The following is an 18,954-nucleotide window of genomic DNA, read 5'->3' on the forward strand; positions in this document are numbered from 1 at the left end:
ATTTAAACTCCATGTTGGCATGTACTTGTTTTTAAATGGGTGACGATATTCCTTTAAGTCAGAGCCTTTAGGTATTCGACAGAGATGTATAAGTTGTCAAGCCAAAGACATCTTTAAAATAAAAAATACCTTTGACGTGTAAAAATAGAACCAAAGTTTCTCATTACTGGGATAGATTTTCACTTTTAGAACAGTCTAGCAGCAACCTGCCTCTGCTTCTGTGTTGCATCTGTCCAGATTAATTCCTGATTTACTGAAGGTCTGAGAGGACAGCCATTTGTCCTGAGATTTTTCATATGACAGGAGAGAGGGAAATGGCATCAGGAGATAATGAGAGGCAAGATATGGACTTACTTGCTTAAATGTAATTAATTCCTTTAGCAGGTTGTCTTTCTCATTTTCCAGATGTTCAGTAGACAAGCCAGTGACTCGAGGCAGAAAATATCTGCATATCTTGCCCAGCAGAATCTCCTATAGGATTTTACTGAAATACATACACACACACACACACACACACACACACACACTTTACAGCGCTGCAACTTTCTTGCTCAGGGGTATGAAAAAACACCCCCCTGAGCGCTGTAACTTTCAGCGCTGTAAAGTGCCAGTGTAGACAGGGCACCAGTGCTGGGTGCCACACTCCTAGCGCTGGGAGCTATTTCCCTCGTGGAGGTGGGGTATTTTTATGGCACTGGGAGAGCTCTCTCCTAGCGCTGGTGCCGCAACTACTTGCTTACTATTCCCTTAGTTTCTGTTTTTTGAGGTGGGGAGATGCATAAATATCTAAACTGTAAGGACGACTTTTTAACAAAGCAAAACACGTGGTCTAGATGGCTCAGAGGCTTGGAAATTGGATATAGATTCTTTCATCTCTAGTTCTTTGGTTCAGATACAACCTGGGTTGGTAGCTCTGTGGTGGCCTGTGTGAAACAAGTTTGATCTCACTCCATTTTCTCATAGACAGATGTCCACACCACAGTAATTGATACCGTTTTTGGTATTGTTAGCAGGCCAGTGGAGTCTCCCATAATTACTTTTTCCCTCTTTGAAATAGTCCACCCAGGTTAGGGTCAATCATGGGGCAACATGATGAAGCTTCTTCTACTGTCAGTGGATTAGTAGAGGACTTTAGTCACCAAGGCTGTCAATCCATTGCTTTTCTTCCGCACTATATTCACATTAAAAAAAGGTGAAGTGTTTCTAGTAGTTTGGCTAAGAGTAGGTCTTTTGTTAGCAAGACATGGACTATTGGGAACTACCAGAAAGCAGGGGTGGAAGTATCACCTCTAGGATTCTTTACAGCCTACAAAACCTACAAATCTTATGATGAAAGAATGCATAGACATACCCCCTCTGGGATGCGTACAGGAAATGCCAAGTAATAACAGCCCAGCAAATGGCCTGTTGCTGTTACTACTTCTAATTGAGGGGCTTATTTCACCTAGGCATTGAGCATATAGCTGCTATTGGCTAAAACATCCTATTAGGACACCTACCAATAGCTTTCCTCCCCTCATAGCCTCATTGTTTGTTTTAACAAACTGGTATGTATTGACTTTACATTGTAAGCTCTTTGGGGGCTGGGACTGTCATTTACTATTTCTTTTTGTGCAATGTCTAGAACAATGGGGGCTTGACCTGGGCTGAGGCCTCTAGGTGCTATCGTTATAAACAAAATAATAATGTTAGTACTTTGCTTCTCTGAGTTGTCAAGTCCATGTCTGTTATGTTGCTAGATGTATAGTTGATTGCATCCCTTGATTGTAGCACCCTTGTTGGGTTGTTAAATCAACTAGGAAAAAATAGCGGGGGCTGGTTATTGGACCAGCTGCAATTGTAATGAAATTGGTGTGATTTTTAGTCTATATGAAATGAGGAAGAACTGCCTGTAGGAATTTGTTCTGAATACAGTATACAAAGAATTACAGGTCAAACACAGCTAGGATGACATTTGCAACATCTGCCAGATGGCATTCCCCTAGGGTATTGTATGTCATGATCTAATTAGCCGATTGTTGAATAATATTTGTATCACTTTGGCATGGCCTCTGATTTTAGGTTTCAACTGATAAAACACTTCTGATACTATTACAACAGCAAAAGATATAGGTGTTTATCCATTAAATACTAGAATTACACCAAAAATGGTTACTTTGTATCTAAGGGCTTGTCTACATGGATGGAGCAGTAAGATGGCCTACGATGGTGTGATTTCTAAAGCACACTAATGTGTTGCACATTAATTGGTCTCTGTAAACGGTACTGGTGTGCACTAAAGGTTCCCTAGTGTGCTTTAATGTAGTGTTGTCTGAAACAGTATTATGTTAAAGCACACTAGGGAACATTATGAAGAGACTACTTGTTACGATAGCATAGACTATAAAGAGTAATGCAGGTAACTTACATTTCTCATTACTGTATTGTGAAAGGTGACTGGCTAGTGGTCAGGAAGGGGTGGGGCCAATGGTCCCCCTTTCTTCTACAACTCCTTTCTGTGGGGTCAGTCCTTTTTTGGTTCAGCCCTCCGGCTGGGTCACATATTGTAGTCCACCCTTTTCGGGCTATACAGAAAGAAAAGTCTAATTACGAGAGAAGTCTTTTGGTGCCAGTCAGACTCAGAAGTTGGAGCTGGGGATCAGAGCCAGGATCAGTAGCTGATGATCAGGAGTGAGGCATAAGGGCAGGAGCTGGAGGAGAGGAATGATGGGAGTTAGGGCAGGGGCGAGGCAGAAGCTAGGAGCCAGAGCAAGGTTGGATGCAGATTGAGCAAGACAGGCAAGAGCAGGATCTAGTAATGTGGCAGCATTAGCAGCAAGGAGTCTGCACAGTTGCTCAGATAGCCCACTCAGAGGTGCCGACTTCCCCAGTTCCTGGTGGGGGCTTGACCCTTGCTCCGCCCCAGGCCCTGCCCCTACTCCACCCCTTCCCCCAAGCTTTCGTGCCTGCTCCACCCCACCCTGCCTCTTCCCACCCTGTTCTACCCCCTTCCTTGCCTTTTCCTTCCCCCGCTCCTCCCCCTCACCTGCACGCCGCTGAACAGCTGATCGTGGCAGATGGGAGGTGCTAGGAGGGAGGGAGAGGAACTGATCGGTGGGGCTGCTTTTTTTCCCATGGGTGCTCCAGCCCCGGAGCACCCACGGAGTCAGCACCTATGAGCCTACCCAAAGTCACTTCCAGATTTAAATTGGTGTGAGCCAATCAGGTGGCCGGAGGGGTTGGGAACTCTGATAGGATTTCCTGTGGGATCTGGCCTTCCAGGATTAGTGAGGTGCTGCTTCAGCTATCTCCCTTGGTGGTGACAAGGGAGCATCAGCAATCTATGGCCTCCTGAGTTCTAGGACCACATCCTTGGATCCTTACATGAATTATTTATTTATTTATTTTTTTAATTTGTGTTGAGGTGGCGTGTAGGAGTCCTAGTCTTAGACCAGGACCCCACTGTGCTAAGTGCTATACAAAAACACAAAAAAAGAATTCTTGCCCTGAAAAGCTTACAGTCTCAGGAACATCAAGGGAACACATTACTCACCTTCTTTTGTGGCAAATTGTTAACAAATCTTGCTAGGAAAGCGCCTGATCCAACTTCCTTTTAAGTCAATGGAAGCTGGATCAGGCCCACTCGGAGCTAGATGGCATCCGTCCTCATGAATAGCCTATCTGACATGTGACCTATTCTGCTCTATGACACAAGCAGAGAAAAGCAGATGGCATTGTTAAAAGCATATGACCACTTTCATATTAAAGGTTTAATTCATTTAAGGAAACCATCTACACATAGTGGGCAAAAGCTTTCTGGGCTAGGTTAGTGGCCTTAAGTTTCTGAGAGGGCTAATGAACTGATTCTTTGGACTAGTTCAGGGGTCTCAAACTCAAATGACCACGAGGGCCACATGAGGACTAGTACATTGACCTGAGGGCTGCATCACTGACCCCCACCTGCTGCCCCGCCCCTGCCCCACCTCTTCCCAGCCCCCATTCCAACCCCTTCCCTTCAAGCAATAGGGTTTGAAACCTGGCTTCTGGCTTGATTCAGACTTGGACCCTGCACCCCCATGGGGTGCTGTGACCCTGTATCTGAGCCCTGGGTCAGTGTGTTTTGTGTGTAGACAGAAGGGGGTTAGGCTTGAGCCTGAGTTCAAACTCTGGGCTTTACGTTACAGTGTAGACATAGGCTAGTGACCACTCTTGTCCCTGCTGCTGTGTCTGCAGTTTGGAAGGATCTCCGTCTCACCTCTTCCTGTTCCATCCTTGTAAAGGGAGTAGCATGGAAATAAGCAAAGGAAATCTACTGAACTTCTTTTAGGGAGATGTTGCAGAAAAAGAAACAGAAGAGAATAAATCAGGAAGACAAAGTGAGGGGTGGAGAAGCGCAGGAGTGCACGCAGACACACACCAAAAAAGAGAAGCTTGTATGTGACACAAACAGTTTTATGGTATTTGGCAATTTAGTAAAAAGGTAAATTATAAAGTCTAACTGTTATCCATGGGGCCCAGACAGCAGAATCCAGAGTAGCGAGCAGCATTAATATAACATAAGTACTCAAAATAAGCATCCCTTTCTTTCCCAAACTTACAACAATTTAGGATGTCTGCCAGGCAACTACAATAAAATAAAGGTCCTTAAATTGCTTTCACTAGTCAAAAAGTTGTTTCTTGTTTTTCCGTTATTCAGTTTCTTAACCTCCAACCTCTTCTTTTTTTTTTTTTTTTTTTTTTTAATTCCCCTGCCTCTGTCTGAAAAGCAGCATCTCCTTCCTTTTCACTCTTTCTCTCATTTTTACTCCCGTCTCTGGTATGTTGTCTCCGCAAAGTTAACTCAAGTTATCCTAGACTTATTTCTCGCAAGTTAGCGTAGCTTGAGTGAGAGTGGACACACTGCAAAGTAATACTCGAGCAACTGTGTCCACACTGGTGCTGCACTCACTCATGTAGTAGCCCTAAGACTTCTAGGGGCATATCCCCTGCTTATTTGTACTATAGTAAGCTGAGCCATTCTAAGAATTCTTTCCTGGTGAATTGTGGGAGAACTTGTTGGTCCTTTCTGGGCACATGGAGGAATTATGGGAAGGCATTGGACAATTAAGGGTATGTGAGTGGATATGTGCCTGTGTCCATACTGCAGGTTGTGTTAGCAGTTAACGAGTTGCACTCACTCGATCTTTACCCTGTACCCCATAACAGCCCAGTCAACTTGAATTGAAAACACCACCACACTTGAGATGAGGGCTGTCACACTGTTTGAAGTGGCTCATGACTGTGAGTGCCGACTTCAGGGCAGACACCCGAAACTGGGGGTAAGTTTTATCATTGGATTTCACCAAGCCAGTGGCAAATGTGAACTCCTGAATCACTCTAACAGTCTCACCATGGAGTCATAGACAGTCCCCTTAGACTCTCCAGTCTATCTTACTACCCAACCAAGCTGGAGCTGATGATAAATGGTCATTTTTACTCCAAAAATCACACACGATATTCAGATTGTCTCCAGTCGCAAGAGACCAGTCACTTACCCAGATCAATTGGTACCCTAGCTCTTACACTAAAGACAATGCTTGTAGCCAATTCTGTAATAAACTATCTAAAGGTTTATTAACAAGGAAAAATAAATAAGAGAATTATTTACTGGTTAAAGCAAGCAAACATGCACACAAATAACTTGCAGTGTAAATCCTACAAATGACAGAGTTGTCGTGATCTATCAATTCAAAGTTTCAATGAAGGAGATAGCCCCCGGGGATCTCTGGCTTCAGTTTGGTGTCTCTGGCTGCTGGCCCTGTGAGTTCAACAGCAATGAGAATGAAAATATTTGCTCTTTACTTGTAAACTAAGATGGGAAGTGATTCCCCTCAACCCTTCTGGAAGAACCATCAAAATCAGATGGGCCATCAAGGAACATCACAATACAAAGGATTGGTTAATGGCCCTATTGCACCTTGGAAATGCTACATGCAAGGAAGCTCCTCCTACAGACTTTGAGGATGAATGAACAAAATAAAACAAAGACACAGGAAAATGTTCAAAGTTATAAAGCAAAACTTACATATTGCTTTCTAGCATGGAATACAGACATTACAAATAAGATTAATGTGTGCAGCAATTTACAAACATTCTGTAGAGTCTGAACACAGAGTAAATTCTTATAACACTAGTACCTGGTTTGAGCAACACTAAAACATAAGTGAACTGGTCTCGCCCCTAGCTGTGAGTTCGTTAGTTCTTAGCTAATGCCTGCAGCCTTGGCAAGAGCTGGCATCTGGTCTGCCAGCATTTCAAGGGGTTTTGTATGTAGATTGGATCTGAGTTAGGAGTAACACTCAAGTTATAAGAACAGGAGTACTTGTGGCACCTTAGAAACTAACAAATTTATTAGAGCATAAGCTTTCATGGGCCACAGCCCACTTCATCGGATGCATAGAATGGAACATATAGTAAAATATATATAATATATATATATATATATATATATATATATATATATATATATATATATATATATATATATACACACACATACAGATAAGTTGGAAGTTACCATACAAACTGTGAGAGGCTAATTAGTTAAGATGAGCCATTATCAGCAGGAGAAAAAAACTTTTGTAGTGATAATCAAGATGGCCCATCTAGACAGTTGACAAGAAGGTGTGAGGATACTTAACTTAAGGAAATAGATTCAATATGTGTAATGACCCAGCCATTCCCAGTCTCCATTCAAACCCAAGTCAATGGTATCTAGTTTGCACACCAATTCAAGCTCAGCAGTCTGTCCTTGAAGCCTTTCTGTTGCAAAACTGCCACCCTTAAATCTTTTACTGAGTGGCCAGAGAGGTTGAAGTGTTCTCCCACCGGCCTTTGAATGCTACGATTCCTGATGTCAGATCTGTGTCCATTTATTCTTCCGCACAGAGACTGTCTAGCCTGGCCAATGAACATGGCAGAGGGGCATCGCCGGCACACGACGGCGTACAGCACACTGGCAGATGTGCAGGTGAACAAGCCCCTGACGGCGTGGCTAACGTGACTAGGTCCTATGACGGCGTCACCCGAATAAACATGTGGACAGAGTTGGCATTGGGCCCCACTGCAAGGACAGGCCCCCAGGCCAGTGTTTTGGTTGTGTGGCGCACAGCCGGCGGTGAGCATTTGCTTCAGGCTGGGGGGCTGTCTGCAAGCGAGGACCGGTCCGCCCCCCAAGACCTGCGAGAGTGGGGGATCGTTCTTCAGGATAGGTTGTAAATCCCTGATGATGCACTGGAGAGGCTCCAGTTGGGGGCCAAAGGTGACAGCCAGCGGTGCTGTCAAGGTTCCTCTCCCACTCTGAACTCTAGGGTACAGATGTGGGGACCTGCATGAAAACCTCCTAAGCTTATTTTTACCATCTTAGGTTAAAACTTCTCCAAGGTACAAATTAATTTTATCCTTTGTCCTTGGAATATCCACTGCCACCACCAAACTCTAACTGGCTGTACTGGGAAACGTAGTTTGGACACGTCTTTCCCCCCCAAAATCCTCCCAACCCTTGCACCCCACTTCCTGGGAAAGGTTTGGTAAAAATCCTCACCAATTTGCATAGGTGACCACAGACCCAAACCGTTGGATCTGAGAACAATGAAAAAGCATTCAGTTTTCTTACAAGAAGACTTTTAATAGAAATAGAAGTAAAGGAATCACCCCTATAAAATCAGGATGGTAGATACCTTACAGGGCAATTAGATTCAAAACATAGAGAATCCCTCTAGGCAAAACCTTAAGTTACAAAAAAGACACACAGACAGAAATAGTCATTCCATTCAGCACAATTCTTTTCTCAGCCATTTAAAGAAATCATAATCTAACACATACCTAGCTAGATTACTTATTAAAAGGTCTAAGACTCCATTCCTGGTCTATCCCCGGCAAAAGCAGCATATAGACAGACACAGACCCTTTGTTTCTCTCCCTCCTCCCAGCTTTTGAAAGTATCTTGTCTCCTCATTGGTCATTTTGGTCAGGTGCCAGCGAGGTTACCTTTAGCTTCTTAACCCTTTACAGGTGAAAGGGTTTTTCCTCTGGCCAGGAGGGATTTTAAAGGGGTTTACCCTTCCCTTTATATTTATGACAGGCGCCCTGCCATTTTCCCTGCTTGGCCTGCCCTCCAGTAGGCAACCTCTGGGCACTCCCCTGGCCCTGCCAATCTTCCTCTTCTGGCTTCCGATGAAGTGGGCTGTGGCCCATGAAAGCTTATACTCTAATAAATTTGTTAGCCTCTAAGGTGCCACAAGTACTCCTGTTCTTTTTGCGGATACAGACTAATAGGGCTGCTACTCTGAAACCTGACTCAAGTTATAACTTGAGTTAACTTTGCAATGAAGACTTTGCAATGAAGACTGTCATGCCCTGTCTTACTCTCAGTCACTCACTTCCCGTGTTCCTTGCATTTTCACATTCCTCCCCCATAAGAGTCCCATCTCTTTCTCTGCTCTTCCATTGAGGTCCCCATCTGTCTCTCTCAGGTTTCCCTTCCCTCGAGGTCCCTCTTCCATTTATTGAGCTTTTCCCTTTCCTCTTCCCCCCCCCCCCCTCTTCCCTTAGAAGCATTGGTGCTGGAGGTAGGACAGTGCTGTGCTTCCCTTCCCGTGCACCTGTGCTTCACCTGCCCTTTCCACCCTGCCACTCTAGGCTGGGAGGAGGTTGAGCCAACTCTTCCTCTTCCCTCTGCCTGCCGATGAACGGGCATCTTAATGAGCTGCCCTCAGTCCTCTTTGGCTGGATGTCATGAAACCAGGTCTGAGAAGGGGCCCACACAGCTGCAGGCTGATAGGGAGTTCACGTAACCTCTTGTATAGCAGTTAGAACTGCAGGCAGCTTTCCCCATTGCTGCACATAAGTTTGGGTTCAGCCTCCCAAAAGATGGGGGACCCACAGTCTTAGTGTGAGTGGTCTAGAGTTCCTCTTAGACTTCATTATGGGGCTAATCAGTAATTTATTATTTCTTTGAGAATTGGGGATAGTCAAATAGCCCCAGTTCTAACGGTGGAAAACCTTGGTGTACTGTTTGTCTCCATTCTGTCTCTTATGATCCATGCTAATGTGATTATTGGACAGTTATAACTCTAACGTGGGAAATGTCAAGAGATTTGAAAGCGCTGATCTCTGCTTTTTATTTATTTATTTTTAAATTTGGATTATGGTAAATCTTTCTTTGAATGACCAGTTTTGAAGTGTGATAATGGGCAGATAAGTAACGGTATTAAAACGGCACCTTCATGCATAGCATGTCTGCTCCTAGACTTTTGGTGTCAGATCTGTTTACTGACAAAATTAAATTTTTATTATGTTTCACACTGGGGTGAAATGCCTCTGTGTGCAGAGAGCCAACACAAGGCCAGTGCAACAATCAAGTCCCATATAAGTCTTATTTGGAGGGCTATTGTAGCCATTATAGCTATGGCAGTGCAAGCTAGATTGCAATTCGCCTTGCACATCCATCAGCAAAATCGTCAGTTGAGTTCTGATTCTAGAATCTTTACTACAGTTGAGGGTGGGTGGACTCGGAAGAGGTAGAAACAGCACTGCTTGATTTTTCTCAGTGCTGATTTGAGTTTGAAGACCTAGCAGTTGGGAAAATTGCTAGCTATCTTGTGGGCTGAGCACAGCTGATCTGTATGGATATTGAGAGGTAATGTGGAACCCCATTATATTGTCAGTCATTTCTCAGAGTGCAACCCAAATTGTGCAAAATGTTGTGGGCTGTTGTCGTCTTACTGTTAGTCCAAGCTACACCAGCACATTCCTACTGACACTTTATCTAGCCTAGACACTGGATCCTTTGTAAAGGTTCCTAGCAAACCAAACATTTATTTGTATCTATTTTTCATTTTAACTTTATTTTTTATTAATGTACCTAACAAGGTGTCCCTGAGCACATCTAAATATAAACAGTACAGGTGTCATATTCCACTATTATGTATACGTCTATCTGAGCAGAAGGGTTAACCCACAGATTAGGAAGACAAAATGGTGTGGGATGGGGAAGAGTAAATGTTTAGTCTTCCAGTACATTCTCCTCTCTGACCTTCTCCAACAATTCCATTGCCACACTCACATTCCAAAATAAGATAGTGCTTACCAAATAAATGAGGGCCTCCAGGAACACACTGATTCAAAGTTCTCATGTAACTGATGCTGGGTGGGAATGTGGGTTTTAAAGAAATCGTTTGCCTCTGCTGTCTCCTCTCACTTTTTTGTTTTGCTTTCATGTTATCAGCTAGTGGTCCATCCCTCTGCAGTGCTCTAAGATCTGGTTTCAAATAGTATTTTGTCTTTTTGATAGCACTTTTGAAAACGAGACACAGAAAAGGATCCATAGAGCTCTGCTGTAGGGTGTCTGTATTTCTCTGCATTCACACCCTCTCCAGCAATTTTTTCTACACTTTTTCAGGCAATAATTTGAAGGGTTGTGAAGGTTCCTTTCTTCTTGAAACTTTTAACAAGAATGTATCTGACCGCTAAACTACTTTTCAGTGGGAGGGTTAATTTAGATTGTATAAGACTTGATGTTCATTTACACTAAGGCCCTTTTGCATGTCACTTAAATTGGGAGTAAATGTAGAGTTTGTAAAGTGAGCTTACTTTATCCTGTTGTAAGGCCCCTTTATTCTGCCAAAATGGGGTAAAGAGAATATAGTGTAAATGAGAATCAGGTCCATAGTGTTTTTTTTGTTTTATTTTAACCTTGCTCAGAATTCTATGGATTTTTAATTTGATTTTTGTTGTTTGTGGGAAAATGTTCGGCTCTTGTAATTTGCACTCAAGGAGACACCAGCTCTGCCCAGCTACTTAGGGTTGCCAACTTTCTACTTGCACAAAACCGAACACCCTTGCCCCGCCTGCCCCTCCTTGAGGACCCACCCATACCCCATCCCTTCTCAAAGGCTCTGCCCCTACCCATTCCATCCCCCCTCCCCCTGTCACTTGCTGTCCCCACATTCCCTCACTCATTTTCAGGGGGCTGGGGTGCAGGAGGGGGTGAGGGCTCCAGCTGGGGGTGTGGGCTCTGGGTTGGGGACAGGGATGAGAAGTTTGGGGTGCATGAGGGGGCTCTGAGCTGGGGAGTGGAGCCAAGGGGTTCAGAGTATGGGAGGGGGCTCCGGGCTGAGGCAGGGGGTTGGGGTGTGGGAGGAGGTACAGGCTCTGGGCTGGGGGTGCGGGTTCCAGGGTGAGGCTGAAAATGAGGGGTTCAGAGTGTGGGAGGGGGTTCCGGGCTGGGGCAGGGGGATGGGGGGCAGAAGGGGTGAGGTCTCTGGCTGGGGGTGCGAGCTCTGATGTGGGGCCGGGGATGAGGGGTTTAGGGTGTAGGAGGGTGCTCTGGGCTGGGACCGAGGGGTTTAGAGGGCGGGAGGGGGATTTGGGCTGGGGCAGGGGGTTGGGGTACAAAGTGGGGTGAGGGCTTCGGCTAGGGCTGCAGGCTCTGGGATGGGGTTCGGGATGAGTGGTTTAGTGCTCCGGGCTGGGACTGAGGGGTTCGGAGGGTGGGAGGGTGATCGGGGCTGGGGAAGGGGGTTGGGGCATGAGCTGGGGGGCCTCAGGGGTGCAGGTTTTGGGCGGCACTTACCTCAAGCAGCTCCCGGAAGCAGTGGCATGTCCCCCACTCCAGCTCCTACGTGGAGGCGCGGCACTGGACAGACGGCTCTGTGCACTGCCCTGTCTTTAGGCGCTGTCACTGCAGCTCCCATTGGCGGCAGTTTCCGGCCAATGGGAACTGCAGGGACAGCACTTGGGGTGGGAGCAGCATGCAGAGCCCATTGCCTGCCCCTACGCATAGGAGCCAGAGGGGGGACATGCTGGCTGCTTCCCGGGAGCCATGTAGCGCAGAGGCTAGCAGGGAGCTTGCCAGCACTGCTGCATGGTGCCGCCAACTGGACAGTCAACGTGACCGGAGCCACCGGGATCCTTTTTTGACCGGGTGTTCTGGTTGAAAACCAGATACTTGGTCACCCTACAACTACTGTGTATGGTACTCACTATGGTAGCAGGAGGGCACCTTTCCCAATACAGCCAATATATGGGGGGAGATAAGTGGGGACTTGGGGAGTCTTTAGCCCATCAAAAAATGTGCAGATTGTATTCATAGAAGTTTATCTCGTTGTATAAAAATAGACAATCTTAATCATGGTACAAAATTACTCATGAAAATAATAAACAGCTGTTATTTTATTATTTTTAACTGTAGCACCCTCAAATAAAGTCATCTGTGCCCCTGCAGTAAGGTTACTAAATGCTTCATTGTAGGAAAGGATAACTGTTTTTCTCTGTAGTTTTGTCCTAGGGTAGCTGAGGCAGAACTATAATTCTGCCCTCATACAGTGAGGTGCTGGGCACTCCTTTCTGTATTGATGATCTTCTGCGTATTCAGAAAAAAAGAGCAAACAGACAAAGCCAAAGCATTTAAAAAATAATCCAAATTAAAATGTCATCTCATCATATCAATTTATTCATATCAATTTTGTTTGCAGGTTACTCGGGTTTGAGAAGGTGGCTCATGCACTTCTGGTGAGAGTTGGACAATAGGACTGCCTCCCTATTTTCTCACAGATAAAGCAGTGTACACACATGGGAGACATGAGGGCAAGGGGGGCAGAGTGTCCATGCTGTGGAGGTGTATGTCTCATGGGGAATGAGTACTGTATGAGTCCAAGGACAGTTCATTGAGCAAAGAGTTGTCTCTACTATGGGGGAGCCTTAGGAAGGTAGGGCATGAAGGAAAGAGAGCCACCAGCGGCATCCCCACCCCAATCCTTCCCTCTCTGGAGGGGAGGAGAGAAGGAGGCCACTGGCAGCCTTCCTTCAAAGCTCTCCTGCCGACAGTAGAATTTTTTTGTCATCAGGAGAGTCGACAAACAGTGGCTACACTGCGCTCCTTTTAGCGGCACGGCTGTAGTGAGACAGCTGTGTCACTAAAAGCTGTGTAGAACAGACATAGCCAAATATTGCACTGGAGCAGACCTCATGTGGATCTTGTTCAGTCAGGTGTTTTAACTTAGTTCATGTCTTAATTTCTTTCAGACTTGCATCTAGCTCATTTCTTCTTTAATAATCCTTTAAAATGTTGAGCAGAAATTGTTACTCAAATGAATATTTGTAGACAAAGGTGAATGTCTTGTCATTTTCATAACTCATATATCACCTCCACACCTGAACAAAGCCCTGAGCGAGATGCTCAACTGTCCAAATACATTTTGTAAAAATACTTTGTCCAAAGTTTGTATTTGCAGTTTAAGTGCAATAGTTTCTATGTGAAACAAGCAGTGATGGGGTTTTCTTTGCAAATGGGACTCTAGGCCTTACATTAACTTATTCAGAGGAACTGAATTTTTGTTCTTAAATCTGTTTGCCATTTTTAGGGGTGCGTTGGGTACACCTCCAGGACATCTCTTCAGATGTTACGTTCTGTGTTCTGTAGGTGCACACAACAATTTTATGGCACTTTCACTGTTTCGGATAATAGACTTCGTATGTAGATTTTTAAATACAAAAATATGTGCCTTATGGCACGTAGGGAGATTTGTTAAGTTTTAGATCTTTTAATGTGCCCCCTGAAAAACAGTTTAAAACCAAGGTGCCTTTGTGCATTCAGTGACAGGCATTTTAAAGTAGGCTTCTTAACCACACTGAGTCTTAATGAGCACATTCTGTTCCTAAAGGAGCATTCACAAAGTAGTTGGACCCAGATCCTCAGAGGTACTTAAACTCCTAACTTCCATTGATTTCAGTGTAAGTTAGGAGCCTAAATACCTTTTGAGAAACTGGGCCTTAATCCTTAGAACCAATCTACCTTTGGAGGAGTTCCATAAGTCTACCACCTAGAGTGTTTTAAGATGAGGTTTTCAAAGGCACTGAAGGGAGTTAGACACCCAACTGCCATTGCCTTTCTATGTGGGGTCAAATGTGTAACTCCTTTAGCCACCTTTGCAAATCCCAGCCTCAGTCTATTTAGAAAACAGATAGCTGTGGTGTTCAGCTTCAGAGCAAATAAAAGATCACATCACATAAAAAAATGGTATTAATTTCCCCCTTATTGGCAGCCTCATCAGAAAGAGAAAGGACTGAATGATCAGGAAGGCTGAACTACCATCTCCCTTCTAAATGGTGGAAGGGCTACTTCTGGTGGTGGTTGAGGCAAATTGGCTGGGAAATCTGCATTGCTACTGCCCATGCTTTGCTTGTTCTGTGGATAAACAGGTGACTCTAGTCTCTTGCTGTCAATCTGGCACCTTTTATGAGCATTAAATTTGCATGAAGATTTTTAAAAGGAGAAGGGGGAAAAGATCAGTGTCCCACTCGTCATCAAAGTGGTGCACAGATACCACCTCCTCTCATTTCATGTCATTTGTCAAATTATAGAAATGTGCTGGAGGGGACCATGAGAAGTCATCAAGTCCAGCCCCCTGTGCTGAGGCCCAAGTAAATTTAGACATCTCTGACAGGTACTTCTCTCACCTGCTCTTAAAAACCTCCAATGATGGAGATTCCACAACCTCCCTTGGAAGCCTATTCCAGAGCTTACCTACACTTGTAGTTAGAAAGTTTTATTTATGTATGTCTTGATTCATTTTCAGTTTGCAAATGAAAGGTCCTATCCAACAGCTCTTACACACATAAATAGTAGTTGTTTGCAGAAGAAAAATTAAGGGATGGGGAAAGTTTAACTCTTGCACTTTGGGATTTTTTTTAAATAAAGAAAAATGGTACAGCAAAGGTTGCTTTAAAACTAAAACAGCCTGAGTATAAATACTATTAAATGGTACAGTTTTACAGATGTGGTCATATATACGTCATCTGGCTACCATATTGTATTTGAGCATCTCACAATCTTTAATGTATTTTTCCTCTCAGCACCTCTGTGAGATAGGAAAGTAATATTATCCCCATTTTACAGAAGGGGAACTGATGCGGGGGGGAGAGAGAGAGAGACCACTTGACTTGCCCAAGGTTACACAGAAAATCTGTGGCAGGGAATTGAACTGAGATCTCGCAAGTTAGTGCCCTAACCACTGGGCCAACCTTCCTCTCGGACTAGCTCACAGGTAGTCAATTATTTTTTCTCAACGTCCAAATTTCTTGGTCAAGGTCCAGACTCCAGAGGAAAATAATAATAAAAAAAACAACCAAAAAAAACCAACCCCAAAACCCCCCCACCACAAGTAAATAATAAGATTTGTGAGTCCATTCAAAAGTGTCTGGCAGTCCTGATTTGGCCTGCAGTCCGCCTGTTGACTACCCCTAGTGTAGCTGTTGATTTCAGTTGGAGTAGAGTTAGGCCCATGGTTGGTATTGGTGTCTTGTCTAATTTAGTGATCGCATTAAACTATACTAAAAAATGAGATGTTTCTTTTTTATCACTGTGTTAAATGTAATCTTTTTTTTCCAATCTTCTGGGAAAAGAAGAAAATCAACTAATAAAATTTCATCCTTATATAGCACTTCTTGTATTTTCAGAACTCTCTATAAACATTACCATTTTTTAAAATTAATGCCATTAATACTATTCATATTTGTTTAAATGTTCATGTAAGCTGAAATTCATTCTCAAGGAGGAAAAACTCAGGGGAACAACAACTGGCACAATAATATTTTTTTCTCCAAGTAAAAGGAATAATTGCGGGACAAAGTGTTAGCACTTGAATATAGGAGTTGAACTGGAAACTGCTGTCCAGTATAGCAGACAGCCTTCCGGGTCTGCGTGCAGCCTCAGTGCTGTCATTGCATGTTGACAGTGGCAGTTCTTTCTCCTAATGCCAGTGGCAGGGGTACGGGTTATTAAAGGATATCCCTGCAGTCCCTTAGATGTCTGAAGGCTACTCCAGGAAGAAAGTTCATCTTGTTGCTATTTAGTTTGCGCTAGAATGTGCTAGATGCTTTCCAAACAATAAAGAAGAGTCCAGGTCCTGAAGAGCTTACAAGCTCTGATCTGCCAGTCACTTGGTCTTGACCAAAATATGCACACAGCAGCTATCGCATGTTGACAGTTTTTTCAGTCCCTTTCCAGAAATGCCCTGCGCTGTGAAATGAGGCTCCAATCCTGTGAGGTGATGAGTGCCTCCAGCTCCCATGGACTTCACAGGAAGCATTCAGCATCTCCCAGAATTGGTCCTGTATATCCCAAAAAGAGGTGGTTTGGAGTCAATAGACTCTCAATTAGGGTGACCAGATGTCCCACTTTTATAGGGACAGTCCTGATTTTGGGGGCCTTTTCTTCTATAGGCACCTATTAATCCCCTCCCCCCGTCCCAATTTTTTACATTTGCTATCTGGTCACCCTACTCCCAATGCCTTGCTCATGCAAAACCTTCTGCATGTGCTGTCTGTGCATCTGCGTTGTTCCACTGAACCCAATGGAACTATTCACGTGCTTCAATGCTTTGCTCGGTCAAGGCCATAAAGAATTCTCTCTCTCTCAGCCCCATTAGGCTTCTTTTCTAATCTTTCCTATCCTTATTTTATTCTAAGCAACATTTTACGTATTAATTTTTTGTCTGTTGGCATTTTTCTGTTTTTCCCCTTCATTTATCCCTGATGTGTGAAAGGGTATGTGACATGGTTAATTTCTGTATGGAGTGTTGTAGCGGTGCTGGTCCTAGGATATTAGAGAGCCCTCCCCCACTGTGGAGGAAAGTATTGTTGACCTGACCCCATCCCTCTCTGTGACAAGATCTACGCACTATATGCAGCATAGGCAAGAGCGGTAACGCAAGAGGCCTACAGGCCCTGCATCCTGTAAGACTTCTCTTAAACTAAGAGCATTTGCATATGCTGGGCCTGTGGTATTTTGACCCAGATAACAAACTAGGCCAACCTCTAGCCTAGCTCAAGTCCCTAGCTGTCCATTATATGCAACCCCCCCAACCAAAACCTGCAAAAGCCCCTAGACAAAACGTTGCCACAAGCAAACCACAGATCTTGATAATAACAAAGTGCGTCTGCACAGTGCTAATTATGATACTGTTTACTTTGCCTCCTTATAGGCTTTATTAACAATGCTTGAGTGATAAAAAAAAAATTAAGGAAATGTATCATTTGACTTGAATGAAAAAAAACTATACAATACTGGTATTCTAGAGGCAGGACAGAGAGAGACCAGGGTGGCACCTGCATGTGACCATCTCTGTCTCCTTCTCCCTGCATGTTTGTATTCAAATAAAAGGACCTCAGACTGTTTGAACCAAACAGATGGTGTGACTCGTTTTCTACAACACCTACCATGGTTAATTTCTGATTTTTGTTGTTGTTGTAAGTGCAATTTATTTTTTTTCTCCACCAGATTTTTTTCTTAATGGAAAAAAGATACTTTGAAACAACCCATACAACTGTTCTTCAAACACCTGAATTAATTCTAGAGTTCTAGAGGCTAAACCTTTTGCTATGCAGTTCAGCAGGGACCATGACTTCACTTTGATGTGCTTACTAAAATACTGAAAGATGGAGAGAGAGAGAGCAAGAAATTCTGACTATGATTACTGAAAGTTTGCAATTCTTTAGCTACAGCACAACATTTATTATTCGCTATATTTTTCTTCATAATAATTCCTTTATGATTGTGACACGAGAGAGGACAGTTCTGAATATAAAATAAAGGCATTGTTATAACTTGGCTTGGCAGAATTAATTTTTTTTTTATAATTTCAACAGATAACATCAATGTTTATGTTTAAGCAATTTTTAGATTTTTGTCAAATTTTCAGTTTTACAATTAGGAGGTTACGCATTTTTTTTCTATTTTTATCTATGTGAATTTTAACAATTATGGGAAATTATGGAGGAGTCAGACAATGGGGGTGTCAGACAGTAATTGTCAGCATCCCATTAAAGTATACAAAGCAGATGTCCTTAAATGAAACTCTAAGTTCTCAAGCAGCATTTTTCTTACTTTATCTGTAAATTTCAATTATTATTGATGGAAATATTTTTTCATTGGTTAGTGTGTGTGTATGGTTAAATTAACATTTACTGATGGAAATCTAATCCTTCCAAGCCTACTTATAGCCGAGAAGGGAATGTAATGTCTCTGGAAACCAAAAGACAAAAACATAGCATGTATATGAAAAAGAGTGTGTTATTGCTGAATGCAATATAAGAAAAGCGGAAAAGATAAAATACATGTATATCAAAATAAAAAACAGTGGTTGACAAGCTAAATTGCATGCTGTATAAAAAAATCTTTTGTCATGTATTATTAATAAGAATAATACTTAAATACTTTTATAGCACTTGGCTTTCAACACACTTTGCAAAGGAAGATAAATATCATTGTGACCACATTATCATCTTGGGGGGGAAAAAAGCCAAAGCCATAACTGAATTTTAAAAACAAAAAGGAAAAGGCATGGCACACAATATCTGAATAATAAATTATTATGAGAGAAGATGGAAAAAAATCAACTAAATATCCTTTATTTTAAAAGAAAAAATCCCATGTAATAATTAAATGTTTAAAGCCACTGAACTCCAGGTTTCACTACACTAGGCACGAAGAACCAATTGGGAAAAAAAAAAATGTGAGGACTCAATCTTGCTTGACTGGCTGGTATGACACAACTTTTGTATTCTAAACAACCCCCCTAAGAGTCATGATACTTGCTATATATGTGGTGTTGGTGTAGACGTGTCTGTCCCAGGATATTAGAAAGACAAGGTGGGTGAGATAATATCTTACTGGACCAGCATCTCTCTTGGTGAGAGAGACAAGCTTTCGAGCTTACACAGAGCTCTTCTTCAGGTCTGGGGAACGTTCTCAGAGTTCTTGTCATGGTATTTTTCATGGATGTCATGGCTGTGACAAACATACAGCCTTGGGCATGATACCAGAACTGGATCTGAATGGGCAGACCTCATTGTAGGACAGGGGACATGATTTCCATTTTACAGATCAGGAAACTGAGGACCAGAGGTAAAGCTGACTTGCCCAAGGTGAAGCAG

At 43.2% G+C, this 18,954-nt stretch overlaps 1 protein-coding gene across 4 annotated transcripts in view; it reads left to right on the forward strand.

Moving 5' to 3' along the window:
- TULP4 (TUB like protein 4) overlaps positions 1 to 18,954 on the forward strand; it is a 278,219-nt gene that overhangs the window by 140,994 nt on the left and 118,271 nt on the right. The window contains exons 3-4 of one of the 4 annotated variants that reach the window (XM_073337796.1): positions 5,185 to 5,297; positions 6,907 to 6,988. The exons of the other annotated variants lie outside the window; for them this stretch is intronic. Of the exons in view, the coding sequence (XP_073193897.1) occupies positions 5,254 to 5,297; positions 6,907 to 6,988 (126 nt within the window). The 5' untranslated portion in view covers positions 5,185 to 5,253. The remainder of the gene's footprint in view (positions 1 to 5,184; positions 5,298 to 6,906; positions 6,989 to 18,954) is intronic. 4 annotated transcript variants of the gene reach the window in all.

This window comes from Lepidochelys kempii, chromosome 3 (genome assembly GCF_965140265.1).
Source record: "Lepidochelys kempii isolate rLepKem1 chromosome 3, rLepKem1.hap2, whole genome shotgun sequence".
Classification (NCBI taxonomy): Eukaryota; Metazoa; Chordata; order Testudines; family Cheloniidae; genus Lepidochelys; species Lepidochelys kempii.